We start from the raw sequence: 17,483 nt of genomic DNA on the forward strand, positions 1-17,483 counted from the left end.
ATGACACTCGTCAACTTTTCGTTTGCCCAGCTAAGCCTACCCGTCTCACCACCAATTCACTCTGGACACATCCCATCCTTGTCGCAGAGTTCCTTGATCTGGCTACTAATTGAACTACATAAGCATAGAACAAAATGGATGAAACTACATTAAAAACTGTTACAACAACAACACGTTGTTTTTGGTCAAAAGTGAGTACAAATTTTTCACATCAACAAACGAGTTTTTTCAACATGTGAATTTCCTTTTTAGCCATGGTTGTGAGTATAGAACTTTCGCCCATAAACACTTATTCCTTTTTAATAAAAAAAAACGTGTTTATTTTTATATTCCATTCTGTTGTATATATTTTATTTGTTATAGTTACATCATATGACATATTCTTTGCATAAAGAAGATGGAGATTTCCAAATCCTTCCCACAAAGACAATGATTATTTGAATTTTGCTATATATTTACTATACATATTTTAATCAAAATGAAAGCTATGTCGTTTTCTAATTTTGTTTTACGAAATACAAATGCTTCATATTCTTTGGTAATTTATGGTTTTTAGTTTTTTTATGTAGTTATGCACCAATTACAATAGTTTCAAGGGAAAACTAAATGCATCTAATCTTAGAAGCATGATTGATATGAATTTGAATAATTGTGATTTTGTTCTTTTTATATTTGCTTGATTTTTTTGTAGTTTAAAAAGGAATTAAATTGGTTTTTAGTTAATTTTTATTTATTTAGTTTTAATATTTATGTTATTCCAAATTCTCACTTCTCAATACTGTGATAATTGTCATTTAATGTTTTATAATTAATAGTATTTGTTTAAATGTAATGGTAAATATTTTGTAATATTTCTATTGACATAATTTATATTGTAATTTGTAACAATGATTTTTTTACCTTAGCACTTTGTATACTTTAATATCATGAGAACAAAAATAAAAATCAATAATTTTACAAAAAGCAAACGAAAATAAAACTGTCTACTTAATTACATGACGTTGGCCTTTTATTGACTAGGGGTATATGATAAAAGTAGCAATATTATCAATCTAAAGTTTATTATCATTGATCCATTAAATCCTTGGATCCAAGTAATCTACTTTTTGTCGAAATCGAGTCTAAAGTCGGGCGGGGCCGACTATATTATCCTGCACCGCTTTGTAGATCATCATTTTCGATAGCATATCAAATCCGTCCAATCTGTTGGGTGCTGTATATAACGATTTGTGTTCCCATATACATATATTTATATATATTTATATCTGACCCGATTTGCACAAAATTTGTTAGAGTTCTACAAAATTTATAGACTTTAAATTTAAGTCGGCTAATGCCTTGGTGTGGAACACAATGTTAGTAAAAAAAGGGAAATATTTAAATAAGAACTAATTTTGAGCCATCTTGGCAAACGTGTATTTATGAATTATCGGCCAATAAATATGTGTTAGAAGTATGAGCAAATTGGAGTCATTTTTACAAGTTTTCGACTTAGCAGTGGCGATTTTATAAGGAAAATGTGGGAATTTTGGCCATTTTTGCCCAAATCGGAAAAACATATGTATGGAAGCTATATCTAAATCTGAAGCGATGTAAACAAAGTTTGGCATACTTGAAAATAGTACTAATTGCTCTCCTTGTGCAAAATTTCAACCAAATTGCGGTAAAACTCTGGCTTCTGGGGTCATATAAGTGCATATCGGGCGAAAGATATATATGGGAGCTATATCTAAATCTGAACCGATTTCAATCAAATTTGGCAAGCTTGACTATAGTATTAATTGTTCTCCTTGTACAAAATTTCAAGCAAATCAGGGTGAAACGCTGGCTTCTGGGCCCATATAAGTGCATATCGGGCGAAAGAGATATATGGGAGCTATACCTAAATCTGAACCGATTTCTTCCAAAATCAATAGGGTTCCATTCTGACCCAAAACAGAAACTTGTGCCAAATTTGAAGTTTGGACTAAAACTGCGATCTAGACTTTGATAACAAAAATGTGTTCACAGACAGACGGACTGGCATGGCTAGATCGACTCAGGTACCCACCATTAGCATTATTGCCAAAGACACCATGTGTCTATCTCGTCTCCCTCTGGGTGTGGCAAACATATGCACTAACTTATAATACGCTGTTCCACAGTGTGGTGCAGGGTATAACCACCAGACAATGTTTGCTATGTCAGCAAACAGTGACTGTTTCTGCTGCTGTAGCAGATTTTTCTGCTGTGTCTACTACGAAAATGTTTGGATGTATTCATTGACAAAATTGCATGTGTTGCTGTTACAGCCAAACAAACTGTTTTGAAAAACATTACACGGTGTTTGTTGGTAATAGCAGAGAATTTATTATTATGTATCGATGCGGAGTGTCCACGGAATGTAAAAACATGAATAATGTATTTGAAATATCTGTTGGCGATTCGATTCTGTTTTTTTTTTAGTGAACAGCACAACGAAATGTTTTTAGCCAAACTAAAACATATATTAGAGTAATCGAGGCACAAATAGCAGACAATATTTGTTTTTTCAGCAAACAGTGATTGCTTTTTGCTATTTTAGCAGACTTTTCTGCTGTTTCTACTAACAAATTTCTTTGGGTGTAATTGTGTCAATTAATTTTGAAATAAAACATTTCTAAGATATGCATTACTATTTTTGCTATCGAAAAATTCGGTTTTATCGATATAAGAAACAACAAATTATGTATTATTGTCGTTTAATCAAAACTCTAGCGAAATTTTTCGTTCGCATGCGATTAATAGATTTTTTCCATGCATTTCTTATGGGAGAAAAGATAAACGTTCTAAGGGAAATTTCAAAAGTAGCTACTATGGGTAGTAACATTTTAGATCCAGGTGTTAACCGACTTCTAGAAACACAACACCAAACTGCATTCAACAGGAATGTTTGCTTAAGTTGTTACTGGCTAGGTAGATTTTTTTTGTAAATATTTCTTAAAGTAATTACCGCATGCAACTAAATACTTAAAATAAACGTTAAAATCATACAATATCTTCAGCCATATAATTTTAAAATAAAAATGATTCCCTTAATTTAAAAATTAAATTAACTTTTGTTTTCTTAAATCAGTCTAATATATTTAATAAATATTTTAATAGTATATAAGGTTACCTACATACATCTTAGCATTAACCGTAAAATAGAATCTGGTATTTTGATCTTTATTATTTATTCACTTTCTATTTGAATTGTGAAGAAATTTTATAAAGTGTTTATAGTACTTGTTAAAGGGCTCACAATGAACAATGATCTACAAGGTAAAAGGTTTCCATGATTTATTTATAATTTTCGCTGGACAATTCTGGAATAGAAGATGTACAAGTATGTAATATACAATATTACCTGATAATATCGCAAATTTTGTAATTATTGTGAATATCAGAGACCAACAAAAACTTTTATATTATAATTACTATCAAAATTGCAATATAAAGAAAGACAACAATTTTCTTCGAAATAAAACTAACATTGATGATTATTTAATATAAGCGTAAAAAATAAACCCAAAAGCAAATATGCCCTTAAAGAAATTGTTTATTTGACGCAGTAAAAAGATCAGCTAAAATCTGCTGAAAAGGGAAAATCAGTCACTGTTTGCATAATTTCAGCCACAAAACATAATTTCGTTGGTTGAGGTCATATTTGAAACCCTCAGCAATGACCCCAGTCACCGTTGAAAAACGTTTTTATGTTTAGCTGAAACTGATATAGAAGCTAGTGTAACATATGCAAGGTAGCCATGGTGACCATTGCGATACGGAGATAATTTATATCGGTCCATATTTTGTATAGCGCCCAAAAGAGTTTACTCTAGAATCTGTAATGCTAACCCGCTATTTTTATAATCACATATACATATTCTAAAATATCGGCACATTTTTATACAATATCCTAACATGGCATCAGAAAATGAACAAAATATAGCTCATAGACCGTATATTAATAATGAGATATTTAATCGGCAGTGAGAAAACAAAACTGCTGTTAATAGCAAACAATGTATGCTGTTTTTCAGCTATGTTACTAAAATACTGCTGTTTTGCAAGTTTTTTTTCCTGAAATAGCAAAGAGTAGCAGACGTACTGGTGAAAAGTTATTAGTTTGATGAAACTTTCTGCGGATCCGAATAAAATTATGAATTAACTCCGGTCTATCTGATAATGGAAATACTATTGATGTATGCCCAAATAGTCGAATGAAACTCTAAAAAACCATCAAATATTAAAAAAATTAGTAGTTTTTGATTATGCATAACATTTGTAAACAGGTCGCCATTTTTAATACATGAACCATACGAAGATCGTTAATATTTTTTTAATTAAACGGACTATACCTCTATGAAAATATGGCTTGAAGAGATTTCTTACGAGATATATGCGTAATGGTCCGACAAAAAGAAGGTGCTAAAATTGCAAATCTTGGTGGGCCACATTCAAGTCCTTCCATCCGTGATTGACCCTCCTTAGGTTAGGTTAGGTTGTAGAGGTTGACATCAATTCTTGAATTGAAGTGATGTCAATTTATACCACTATAGGTCTATTCTGATTCCTCGATATAATTCTCCAAACAATTTCCTCCTGATTTAAACATGGAAGTCTGCGATTTTAATACCCAGCAACAATTTTAAGGATTTGTACTCCATAATAGACTAGACTTCATTTGGCTATCATTTGTCTTATAAAAAATGAATTTCAAATCCACTCTAGTTGATTTCGAGCCTAATGCCAATGGGCTATAAATTAGGTTTTTAATTGTTTAACCTATTAATGTTAAGAATCGATCTTACTTCTGAAAAGTTCGATACTGTTTTATTATATATACTAAATTAAGATGGCGTTAACATCATCTTATCAAACCGAAAGCAAAATTTATTTATGATAGTTCGTAGTTCACAATTAAAATCCGAAATAAAATACGAACGAAAATGTTTTAATTTGCTAAAAATCGTTAAAAGCTTAGATGTAGTAATTAATTGTATTAAAATGGTATGATGTTCAAACATCGAAAAAATATATAGTAAATAAAGATATTAATTTGAAAAAAATCACTGTATTGCTATTGCAGCAAGAAACAGTAAAATAGCAGTAATTTGCACGACTACTATGCGATCACCTGAGGAAACAAAAGAAATTAATGTTCTGTATTTAAGAAATCAAAAACTAAAAATTAATTGTATTTAAAATAACACATATATTTTATTAGCATACAAATATAAACATGGCAAAAAAAAAAAAATAAAAGAAAATATAATGGAAAATATATCACATTGTAAATATTGCACTTATTACAAGAAATAAAAAGATAAGTTGTTATTATTATATGAGAGATTCTTACACGATTCTAGTCTATTAGGGGAGCTTTCTATTAAGCAGTAATATAAAGAATTATAATATAAAGAAAATAAAAATTAAACATTTGTAATAGAGCATGACACAATGGGCTTATAACATCACTGTACATTGATAATAACATTTAAAATATGAATATTTTGGTTTATGACACAATACATATGAGATTCTCATTAGATACGTCTTTTTGATTTTGAAAATCTTTCAATGACAAATATGGATGTGATGCAGACATGTATTAATGTTTCACATTTTCTGATTTTTATCTCTCAAAAATAAGTATAATCATATAACAAACATTGATAACAACACAAGATTATGATAAGAACTTAAATCTTTAAGAATCTGCCTAAGAGATTCATTTTGTTTTCTTTCAAAGTGTGCATAGCCTTGGGGAAAGCTGAGACGAGAGACACTTACTTGCGTTGCTGTTGTAAAGAAGCTTGTGTTTGTGAATGATGATCACTGGCATTTAGATTTTTGTGGTTTTCTTCGTCATCACTGGGTTCCTCTTTTAGGGGCAAGGAATCAATTTGTTTGGCTGTTGTTACCTTTTTATTACGTTGCCATGTGAATACCCTAGCTACCTGTAAGAATTTCTTCCTTGACATTTTTCCCATGTTCTTTAGACGCTCCTTGAAATCGGCATCTCCATCAGGTTTACCTTTACCCCCGTGCTCCTTTTCGAGGGCATTCATGAACTCTTGATTGATTCGCAATTGATTCATGAATTCTTCATTTTGTAACATCATGGCGAATTGTTCATCAGGCAAATCGAAATCTCGATTGGCATCATAGGGCAAAGCTATAGTATTGCTGCCTGCACTGCCTACTGGATTTATGCGTAAAAATGTTGTTGGCAAAGGTAAGAGCATGGGATTCCAACGTTTGTTAACCGACGGTTGGTTACGTGTAGCTTGTGACTTTTTAGGTGTATTACCCTGTGACGATTTGGTGGATTGATTTGGTGGTCTGACTTTCGGTGAAGCTCCTGTACTGTGATTTGGTGAATTCGTATTGAGATTCATGAGAGCAGCAGATGTTGGTAAAGGTTTTGCTATGCCACTATTAATGCCATCGATATCATCGACATCTATTAATTGGCCAGTTGCTGGTGGTTTATTAGGTTGCCGACTGACTGCTTCTGTATCACTGTCACTCAGATTAATGAGGCTTCTTTGTGGGGAAACATTTTCCAATTCATTGCGTAGTTTTTCATTCTAAATACGCAATAATGGGAATATATTATTTCATGTGTATACATATATAAAAGCCATGTCCTTCACTGAATTGCTACACTCACCTGATTATCTGTGGACATTTGCAGCAGCTGATCAATGGTGGCATCAACAGCTCCTTGGTTTGCTCTCAATACAGCTTCAATCACATCCCTATCCATGTCTGGAAACATTATCTTGAAATCTGACATTGCCTGGGCAAATTCTAATTGCATTGTTGAGGCCATTTTGTCGGTAGCCTTTTCCGTCCGTGGGCCCTATAGTTCGCGTTTTTGTATAGTTTTCTTCACTTCACAAATGTGTTTTTCCTATTCACAACAAGTTGGATGTCTAATATATTTAGGTTTCTATTATCAATGATTGTGCAGATTTACCTTTCGTGCTACTGTTTCAAGACGCGTGTTTTCAAAATTTAATTTACATTATTCACAGTATACAATTTACAACACCTTTTATTTTTATTCGACAAACAAATCAAAGGTAGAAGAACTTCGGGTTATCAGCTGTTTGATTTCTTTTCTCGTTTGACATGGTGAAGTTACCGACTTAGCCAACTTTTGACAGCAAAACTGAAACCAAAACAGGGTGATATAGATTCTCAAATTCAAATAAATGCGTAAATAAAACCATTGCGGTAGGCGGTTGTCGAAACATTTTTTCACAACGACTGTATAATATGTCTTCTTTTCTTGTTTCCAAGTGTTTTTGATGTCATTATAGAACCATGTTTACATTGTAAAATGTTCGAATAGGCCTTTCATAAATTAACAAAAGCTTGTATAAATCGGTTCAACTCCATATAATAAAATTGTTTTCAAAGTCAATAAACACATGAGCGTTTTTCAAATACAACAACTTTTCACTTTGAGGGTAAATATCATTTTCAACATATATATTGGTTTGACACAGCTCACCTTCAATACAATTTCAAATTGTTTGCGAATTACTTTCGATTTTTACAAAAAAAAAAAAAAGAATCCAGGCATTTTTTGCGGGATTCTTTAAATATTTTAAGTTACTTGTTTCGGGCAAATTTCTTTAAATATGCGGCCTAAAGCCAACAGGGCCTTAATTCGTGACCACCTTCAAAAATCGAAATTTCGATAAAAATCCTCAAAAAGTTCCAATTTTTATATGAAAAACTTGTTTTTGTTGTATGTCCTTAAACATGCGTCCTAGAGCCATATCTCCTTAAATGTGCGTCCTAGAGCCAAAATGACGTTAATTCGTGACCATCACCAAAAAAATCAAAATTTCGATGAAAATCCTCAAAAAAAAAAAATTAAATTTTTAAGGTGGGTATTAAGTTCGAGTTTAGCCGATAAAATTGTAATTTTTTCACGATTACTTTTCTTTAATAATCCATTTTAAGGAATACAAACATTGTGAAAATTTGCTTTGGGATATTCCCCATCAAGTTATAATGAAATCTGCAACAAATATGTATAATTTTATGACTTTCTTTTACTGATTTAGATTTCACTTTAGTGAAAATTAGCGGCTAAACTCGAACTTAATACCCACCTTTATTATATGAAAAACTTGTTTTGGCCATATCTCTTAAATTAGGCGCCCTAGGGCCAAAATGACGTTAAATCGATGAAAATCCTCAACAAATTAAATTTTTTATGACTTTCTTTTACTGATTTAGATTTCACTTTAGTGAAAATTAGCGGCTAAACTCGAACTTAATACCCACCTTTATTATATGAAAAACTTGTTTTGGCCATATCTCTTAAATTAGGCGCCCTAGGGCCAAAATGACGTTAAATCGATGAAAATCCTCAACAAATTAAATTTTGTATATGAAAACATGTTTTGGCTGTATGTCCTTAAAAATGCAATATGATATTTTTTGGCTATACCTCCTAAGGCGCTATGAATATGGGCCCCATGAAAATGAGCCCTACTTTGTCTAATGAAAATGAATAATTATATGTCATACAACAACACGAAATTTTGTTTATTTTTGGGGTTCTGCTATCGCATAGTTATTTCATTTTAAAACTTGTTTGAGTTTTAAAGCTTCAAAACTTACTTAAAATGGTTTTGAAATCAAAATAATCAGAGTTTGGTCGGGTTTTATCGTTTTATGTTATTATGATAAGTGCAAATATAGCAATCAATAGCAATTAATCAATTTACTAAATTCATTAATGAAAAAATCGGGTTCAGCGCAACTTGCATTACATCCTGGACTACATGACGACAACAAGGACATTTATACACATCCTGACGCCTTTCTATTGCATCCGCCTGTTACATTCATAGCTTACGACTAAGTATTTGCAAGGTAAAAAATCTATATTTGGACTATTGGCCTGGCAAACAACGCAGCCTTTGTTACTTTCGTTGGACATTATCTTCATCAACACTTTTCTCCGCAGTTGGTTCTGTTTCCGCATCTGTCTTTTCCACGTTCACATTTCCTGAACGAGTTGTTTCGGATAAGGTGTCACTTACAGTAATTTTCACATTATCAAGGAGATATGTATCATCCATAATAATTGCTACAACGTATTTTTTTCCTCACCATTACTCTGCTCTAGCACAATATTTCACTTGTAACATATACTGGACATTTGTTCATTTCTTCCCACTAACAAAAGTGCAGTATACAAGTTGAGAAAATACGGCCTCGCAAGGATTCTAATTTTAATTGAAAATTTTTAATAGAAATATGTGTGGCGCGATTTTTTAATAATGTATTGTTTTAACATTGTTTCTGCAAATATAACTATAACATTTAATGTTGACCACATAGTTCTACAAAAATATGAAAATAGCTTTTCTCAATTACTCAGGCGTACACTGGGGAATTGGTTAATCTCTGCATTTTTCATTGCACATTCATAGTTACACCCAAAGAAATTTGTTAGTAGGGACGGCAGAAAAGTCTGCTGAAAAAGGGACAGCAGTCACTGTTTGCTGAAATAGCAAACATTTCCTGCTATTTTTGAAGCTCGATTACTCTAAAACATGTTTTATTTTGGCTAAAACAAATAAAAATGTCAACTTAGGAGCTATCCTAACATAATTAAAACAATATTTTATGAATATCTATAGTATGTGACCAAAAATCTGAATATTTATCGAATTGAGGCATAACAGCAAACAAAATGTTTGCTGATCGTATTTAGGAGCTTGTAAGTATATTACAGTGCAAAAATATACAAAAAAACTACTTTTGGTTCTTAAATATGCTTTGAGGAAAAATTTATAACCTAAAAATTTTATAAATTGTTGTTCATTTGGCCCAGAAGTACAAAAATATAACAGCAGACATCGACTGCTGTTTTTAGCAGACTTTTTGCTATGAGTGTAGTTACGAAAATATCCGATTCCATTTCTTATTTATTCTTATTTTTCATTTGGATGAAAGAGACTGATAATGTATTTAAACGTTTGCATTTTTTATTTATTTTTTGATCATTCACATACAATACTTTATTATTCATTTTTCGCCCAGTAAAAATAACACACTTCATATTTTCTTCTTTTTTGTTTTTTTTTTATACCCTGCGCCACACTGTGGAACATGGTATTATAAGTTAGTGCATATGTTTGTAACACCCAGAAGGAGACGAGATAGACACATGGTGTCTTTGGCAATAATGCTCAGGGTGGGTCCCTGAGTCGATATAACCATGTCCGTCTGTCCGCCTAGGTCGCAATTTAAGTCCAATCGCCTTCAAATTTGGCACATGTTCCTTATTTGGGTCAGAATAGAACCCTATTGATTTTGGAAGAAATCGGTTCAGATTTAGATATAGCTCCCATATATATCTTTCGCACGATATGCACTAATATGGACCCAGCAGCCAGAGTTTTATACCGATTTGCGTGAAATTTTTTACAAGCATAACACTTAGTCGTATAGTCAAGTGTGCAAAATTTGATTGAAACCGGTTCAGATTTAGATATAGCTCCCATATATATCTTTCGCCCGATATGGACTAATATGGTCCTAAAAGCCAGAGTTTTGGCCCAATTTGGTTGAAATTTTGAACAGGGAGTAGATTTAGCATTGTAGCTATGCGTGCCAAATTTGGTTGAAATCGATTCAGATTTAGATATAGCTCCCATATATATCTTTCGCCCGATATGCACTTATATGGACCCAGAAGCCAGAGTTTTATCCCGATTAGCTTGAAATTTTTCACAAGGAGTACAATGGTAGTATAGTCATGTGTGCCAAATTTGATTAAAATCGGTTCAGATTTAGATATAGCTTCCATATATATTTTTCGCCCGATATGGACTTATATGGCCCCAGAAGCCAGAGTTTTAGCCCAATTTGGTAGAAATTTTGCACTAGGAGTACAATTAGTAATATAGTCATGTGTGCCAAATTTTATTGAAATCGGTTCAGATTTAGATATAGCTCCCATATATATCGTTCGCCCGATTTACACTCATATGACCGCAGAGGCCAATTTTTAACTCCGATTTAGTTGAAATTTTGCACAGCGAGTAGAATTAGCATTGTAGCTATGCGTACCAAACTTGGTTGAAATCGGTTTAGATTTAGATATAGCTCCCATATATATGTTTTTCTGATTTCGACAAAAATGGTCAAAATACCAACATTTTCCTTGTTAAATCGCCACTGCTTAGCCGAAAAGTTGTAAAAATGACTCTAATTTTCCTAAACTTCTAATACATATATATCGAGCGATAAATCATAAATAAACTTTTGCGAAGTTTTCTTAAAATTGCTTCAGATTTAAATGTTTCCCATATTTATACCCTTCACCACTACTGTGGTACAGGGTATAATAAGTTTGTGCATTTGTATGTAACGCCAAGAAGGAAAAGTCTGAGACCCATCGTTTAGTATACCGATTGTCTTAGAATTAAATTCTGAGTCGATTTAGCGATGTCCGTCTGTCTGTCTGTTCGTGTATTTTTGTGTGCAAAGTACAGCTCGCAATTTTAGTCCGATTGTCCTAAAATTTGGTATAGGGTCCTGTTTCGGCTCAAAGACGATCCCTATTGATTTTGAAAGAAATCGGTTCAGATTTAGATATAGCTGCCATATATATTTTTCACCGAACTGGTCATAATTGGCGTGTATATCAACCGATCTTCCTCAAATTCCGTACATCCGAATATTTTATGAGTCTCGAAAAACTTGCAAAATATCAGCCAAATCGGTTCAGATTTAGATGTAGCTCCCATATATATCGTTCGCCCGATTTACACTCATATGACCACAGTGGCCAATCTTTTACTCCGATTTAATTGAAATTTTGCACAGGGAGTAGAATTAGCATCGTAACTATGGGTGCTAAATTTGGTTGAAATCGGTTCAGATTTAGATATATCTCCCATATATAGCTTTCGCCCGATTTACACTCATATGACCACAGAGGCCAATTTTTTGCTCCGATTTAGTTGAAATTTTGCACAGGGAGTAGAATTAGCATTGTTGCTATGCGTGCCAAATTTGGTTGAAATCGGTTCAGATTTAGATATAGCTCCCATATATATTTTTTTCTGATTTCGACAAAAATGGTCAAAATACCAACATTTTCCTTGTAAAATCGCCACTGCGTAGTCGAAAAGTTGTAAAAATGACTCTAATTTTTCTAAACTTCTAATACATATATATCGAGCGATAAATCATAAATAAATTTTTGCGAAGTTTCCTTAAAATTGCTTCAGATTTAAATGTTTCCCATTTTTTTACTAACATTGTGTTCCACCCTATAGCATTAGCCGACTTAAATTTTGAGTCTATAGATTTTGTAGAAGTCTATCAAATTCTGTCCAGATCGAGTGATATCTAAATGTATTTATTTGGGACAAACCTTTATATATGTAGCCCCCAACATATTTGACGGATGTGATATGGTATCGAAAATTTAGATCTACAAAGTGGTGCAGGGTATATAGTCGGCCCGCCCGACTTTAGACTTTCCTTACTTGGTTTTATATGAAAAACTTCTTTTGGCCATATCTCCTAAACTAAGCGTCCTAGAGCGAAAAGGACGATAATTCGTGACCACCCTCAAAAAATTGAAAAATTCACCAAAAAACCAAAGAAAATGAAATATATGAAAAACTTCTTTTGACCATATCTCCTTAAAAATGCGTCCTAGAGCGAAAAGAACGATAATTCGTGACCACCCTCAAAAAAATTGAAAAATCCACCCAAAACCTAAACAAAGTGATCGTTTTATATGAAGAACTTCTTTTGGCCATATCTCCTAAACTAAGCATTCTAGAATGAAAAGGACGATAATTCGTGACCACCCTCAAAAAAATTGCAAAATCCACCCAAACCTTAAAAAATTAAAATTTTTATATGAAAAACTTCTTTTGATCATATCTCCTTAAATGTGCGTCCTAGAGCGAAAAGAATGATAATTCGTGACTACCCTCAAAAAAGTGAAAAATCCACCCAAAATCCTAAAAAATTTAAAATTTTAATATGAAAAAACTTCTTTTGGCCATATCTCCTAAACTAAGCGTCTTAGAGCGAAAAGGACGATAACTCGTGACCACACTCAAAAAAGTTAAAAATCTACCCAAAACCTAAAAAAAATAAATTTTTATATGAAAAACTTCTTTTGGCCATATCTCCTTAAATATGCGTCCTAGAGCGAAAAGGACGATAATTCTCTCAAAAAATTGAAAAATTCACACAAAACTCAAAAAAATGAAATTTTTATATGAAAAACTTCTTTTGGCCATATCTCCTTAAATATGCGTCCTAGAGCGAAAAGAACGATAATTCGTGACCACCCTCAAAAAAATTGAAAATCCACCGAAATCCTAAAAAACTTTAAATTTTTATATGAAAAAACTTCTTTTGACCATATCTCCTAAACTAAGCGTCCTAGAGCGAAAAGGACGATAATTCGTGACCACTCTCAAAAAATTGAAAAATTCACCCAAAACCAAAAAAAAAATGAAATTTTTATATGAAAAACTTCTTTTGGCCATATCTCCTTAAATATGCGTCCTAGAGCGAAAAGAACGATAATTCGTGACCACCCTCAAAAAAATTGACAAATCCACCAAAATCCTAAAAAACTTTAAATTTTTATATGAAAAAACTTCTTTTGACCAGATCTCCTAAACTAAGCGTCCTAGAGCGAAAAGGACGATAATTCGTGACCACCCTCAAAAAAAGTTAAAAATCCACCCAAAACCTAAAAAATTTTAATTTTTAAATGAAAAACTTCTTTTGGCCCTATCTCCCAAACTAAGCGTCCTAGGGCGAAAAGGACGATAATTCGTGACCACGCTCAAAAAAGTGAAAAATCCACCAAAATCCTAAAAAATTGAAATTTTTATATGAAAAACTTCTTTTGGCCATATCTCCTTAAATATGCGTCCTAAAGCGAAAAGGACGATAATTCGTGACCACCCTCAAAAAAATGTAAAAATCCATCCAAATCCTAAAAAAATTGAAATTTTTATATGAAAAACTTCTTTGGGCCATATCTCCTTAAATATGCGTCCACCCAAAACCTAAAAAATTGAAATTTTTATTTTAAAAACTTCTGTTGGCCATATCTCCTCAACTAAGCGTCCTAGAGCGAAAAGGACGATAATTCGTTACCACCCTAAAAAAATTGAAAATCCACCAAAAACCTAAAAAAAAAGTTTAAATTTTTATATGAAAAACTTCTTTTGGCCATATCTCCTTAAATATGCGTCCTAGAGCGAAAAGGACAATAATTCTTGACCACCCTAAAACAATCGAATAATCCACCCAGAAACTAAAAATGAAATTTTTATATTAAAAACTTCTGTTGGCCATATCTCCTTAAATATGCGTCCTAGAGCGAAAAGGACGATAATTCGTGACCACTCTCAAAAAATTGAAAAATCCACCCAAATCCTAAAAAAATTTAAATTTTTATAAGAAAAAAATTCTTTTGGCCATATCTCCTAAACTAAGCGTCTTAGAGCGAAAAGGACGATAATTCATGACCACCCTCAAAAAATTGAAAAATCCACCCAAATCCTAAAAAAATGAAATTTTTATATTAAAAACTTCTGTTGGCCATATCTCCTAAACTAAGCGTCCTAGAGGGAAAAGGACGATAATTCGTTACCACCCTAAAAAAAATTGAAAATCCACCCAAAACCTAAAAAAATTAAATTTTTATATGAAAAACTTCTTTTGGCCATATCTCCTTAAATATGCGTCCTAGAGCGAAAAGGACGATAATTCGTGTCCACCTTAAAAATATTTAAAATCCACCCAAAACATAAAAAAATGAAATTTTTATATGAAAAACTTCTTTTGGCCATATCTCCTTAAATATGCGTCCTAGAGCGAAAAGAACGATAATTCGTGACCACCCTAAAAAAATTGAAAATCCACCCAAAACCTAAAAAAATGAAATTTTTATATGAAAAACTTCTTTTGGCCATATCTCCTTAAATATGCGTCCTAGAGCGAAAAGAACGATAATTCGTGACCACTCTCAAAAAATTGAAAAATCTACCCAAATCCTAAAAAATTTAAATTTTTACATTAAAAACTTCTGTTGGCCATATCTCCTAAACAAAGCGTCCTAGAGCGAAAAGGACGACAATTCGTGACCAGACTCAAAAATTTGACGAATCCACCCAAATCCTAAAAAAATTTAAATTTTTATATGAAAAACTTCTTTTGGCCATATCTCCTTAAATATGCGTCCTAGAGCGAAAAGGACAATAATTCGTGACCACTCTCAAAGATTGAAAAATCCACCCAAATCCTAAAAACTTGAAATTTTTATTTTAAAAACTTCTTTTGGCCATATCTCCTAAACTAAGCGTGCTAGAGCGAAAAGGACGATAATTCGTGACCACCCTAAAAAAAATTGAAAATCCACCCAAAACCTAAAAAAAAAAAAAAATTAAAAAAAAAAAATCTTTTGGACATATCTCCTAAACTAAGCGTCTTAGAGCGAAAAGGACGATAATTCGTGACCACCGTCAAATCCTAAAAAATTGAAATTTTTATATGAAAAACTTCTTTTGGCCATATTTCCTTAAATATGCGTCCTAGAGCGAAAAAGACGATAATTCGTGACCACTCTCAAAAATTGAAAAATCCGCCCAAATCCGAAAAAATTGAAATTTTAATTTTAAAAACTTCTTTTGGCCATATCTCCTAAACTAAGCGTTCTAGAGCGAAAAGGACGATAATTCGTGACCAACCTAAAAAAATGAAAATCCACCCAAAACCTAAAAAAAATAAATTTTTATATGAAAAACTTCTTTTGGCCATATCTCCTTAAATATGCGTGCTAGAGCGAAAAGGACGATCATTCGTAACCACTCTCAAAAAATTGAAATCCCAAATCCTAAAAAATTGAAATTTTTATATTAAAAACTTTTTTTGGACATATCTCCTAAACAAAGCGTCCTAGAGCGAAAAGGACGATAATTCGTGACCACCCTAGGTTAGGTTAGGTTAAAGTGCCAGCCCGATTAAATTTCAGGCTCACTTAGACTATTCAGTCCATTGTGATACCACATTTAACTAAAAGTACCTATTACATATGGGCACTTCTAGTCTTAACCACTGAACCTTCTCTATTATTTACTTTTGTGGAACCAACCAGATTGCTCCAAAAACATTAACAAACTGCTTAAGTTAACGTTTTCCAGGTCAGCCAGTAATCTAAAGCTATATGCTCCTAAAATTCGCTTACGCCTTACACAAAAAGCAGGACACTCACACAAGAGGTGTTTAAATGATTCCTTTTCCTCCACATCATGACAGCTTATACAATAGTCATTATACTTTGCACCTATAGTTTTTGCAAATTCGCCTATCAGGCAGCGACCCGTTATAGCAGATGTCAGGAGTTCTATCTGACGCCTTGAGAACACTAGCATATCTAGTGTGCGGTTTAAGTTTAAATGGGGCCCTATTTGCTTGGTGTCGTTACAACCCTTGCAATTTTCCCATCGAATATTGGCCATCATAACAGCCTTCTCACGCAGTAAGAGCTTGCAGCCTAGCCTTGCTAACACATCTGCTTCGCAGTTCCCCGGTATGTTTCTATGGCCAGGCACCCATATTAGGTGAATATTGTACTGCTCAGCCATCTCGTTGAGAGATTTGCGGCAGTCTATGGCCGTTTTCGAGTTAAGAAACACAGAGTCCAAGGATTTTATTGCAGGTTGACTGTCTGAGTATATATTAATGCCAATATTTGTTGGAACATTACTTCTCAGCCAATTCACCACCTCTCTTATTGCCAATATTTCAGCCTGAAAAACACTACAGTGATTAGGTAATCTTTTCGCTATTCGAATTTCCAGATCTTTAGAATATACTCCGAAGCCCACTTGTCCATTCAATTTGGAGCCATCAGTATAGAAATCTATATATATTTTATTCCCCGGGGTCTGTGTACACCACGCCTCACCGTTGGGAACTAGAGTTTCAAACTTTTTGTCGAAAAGTGGTTTTGCAAGGGTGTAATCCACTACGTTAGGCACATCTGGCATTACTTTGAGGACCGAACTATGACCGTCCATTTTTTCCGACCACACCGATAGCTCGCGCAACCGCACAGCCGTTGTTGCAGCTGACTGTTTGGCCAAAATGTCTAAAGGCAATAGATGTAGCATGACATTAAGGGAGTCTGTTCCTGTTTTACTAAATGCGCCTGAGATACATAAGCTCGACATACGCTGAACTTTATCTAAACAAGTCGGTTTCTGAAGTGCCGGTCACCAGACTACAACACCATATAGCATTATAGGTCTAACTACTGCCGTGTATAGCCAATGCACAATTTTTGGTCTTAGTCCCCACTTTTTCCCTATTGCCTTTTTGCACGAGTACAAAGCTACCGTGGCTTTTCTCGCCCTCTCTTCAATATTAAGCCTAAAATTCAGCTTCCTGTC

The 17,483-nt window shown here is 33.2% G+C and overlaps 1 protein-coding gene across 1 annotated transcript; it reads right to left on the reverse strand.

Annotated features, from left to right (window-relative positions):
• Positions 1-317: 317 nt before the first annotated feature.
• Positions 318-7,140, reverse strand: LOC142233888 (CUE domain-containing protein 1). Its single transcript, XM_075304949.1, has 3 exons — positions 6,986-7,140; positions 6,677-6,919; positions 318-6,593 (listed from the first exon to the last, which is right to left on the reverse strand). The coding sequence occupies exons 2-3, from the start codon at positions 6,836-6,838 to the stop codon at positions 5,790-5,792; spliced, it is 966 nt and encodes a 321-aa protein (XP_075161064.1). The 5' UTR covers positions 6,839-6,919; positions 6,986-7,140; the 3' UTR covers positions 318-5,789.
• Between the last annotated feature and the right edge of the window lie 10,343 nt (positions 7,141-17,483).

This window comes from Haematobia irritans, chromosome 4, assembly GCF_050003625.1.
Source record: "Haematobia irritans isolate KBUSLIRL chromosome 4, ASM5000362v1, whole genome shotgun sequence".
NCBI lineage: Eukaryota > Metazoa > Arthropoda > Insecta > Diptera > Muscidae > Haematobia > Haematobia irritans.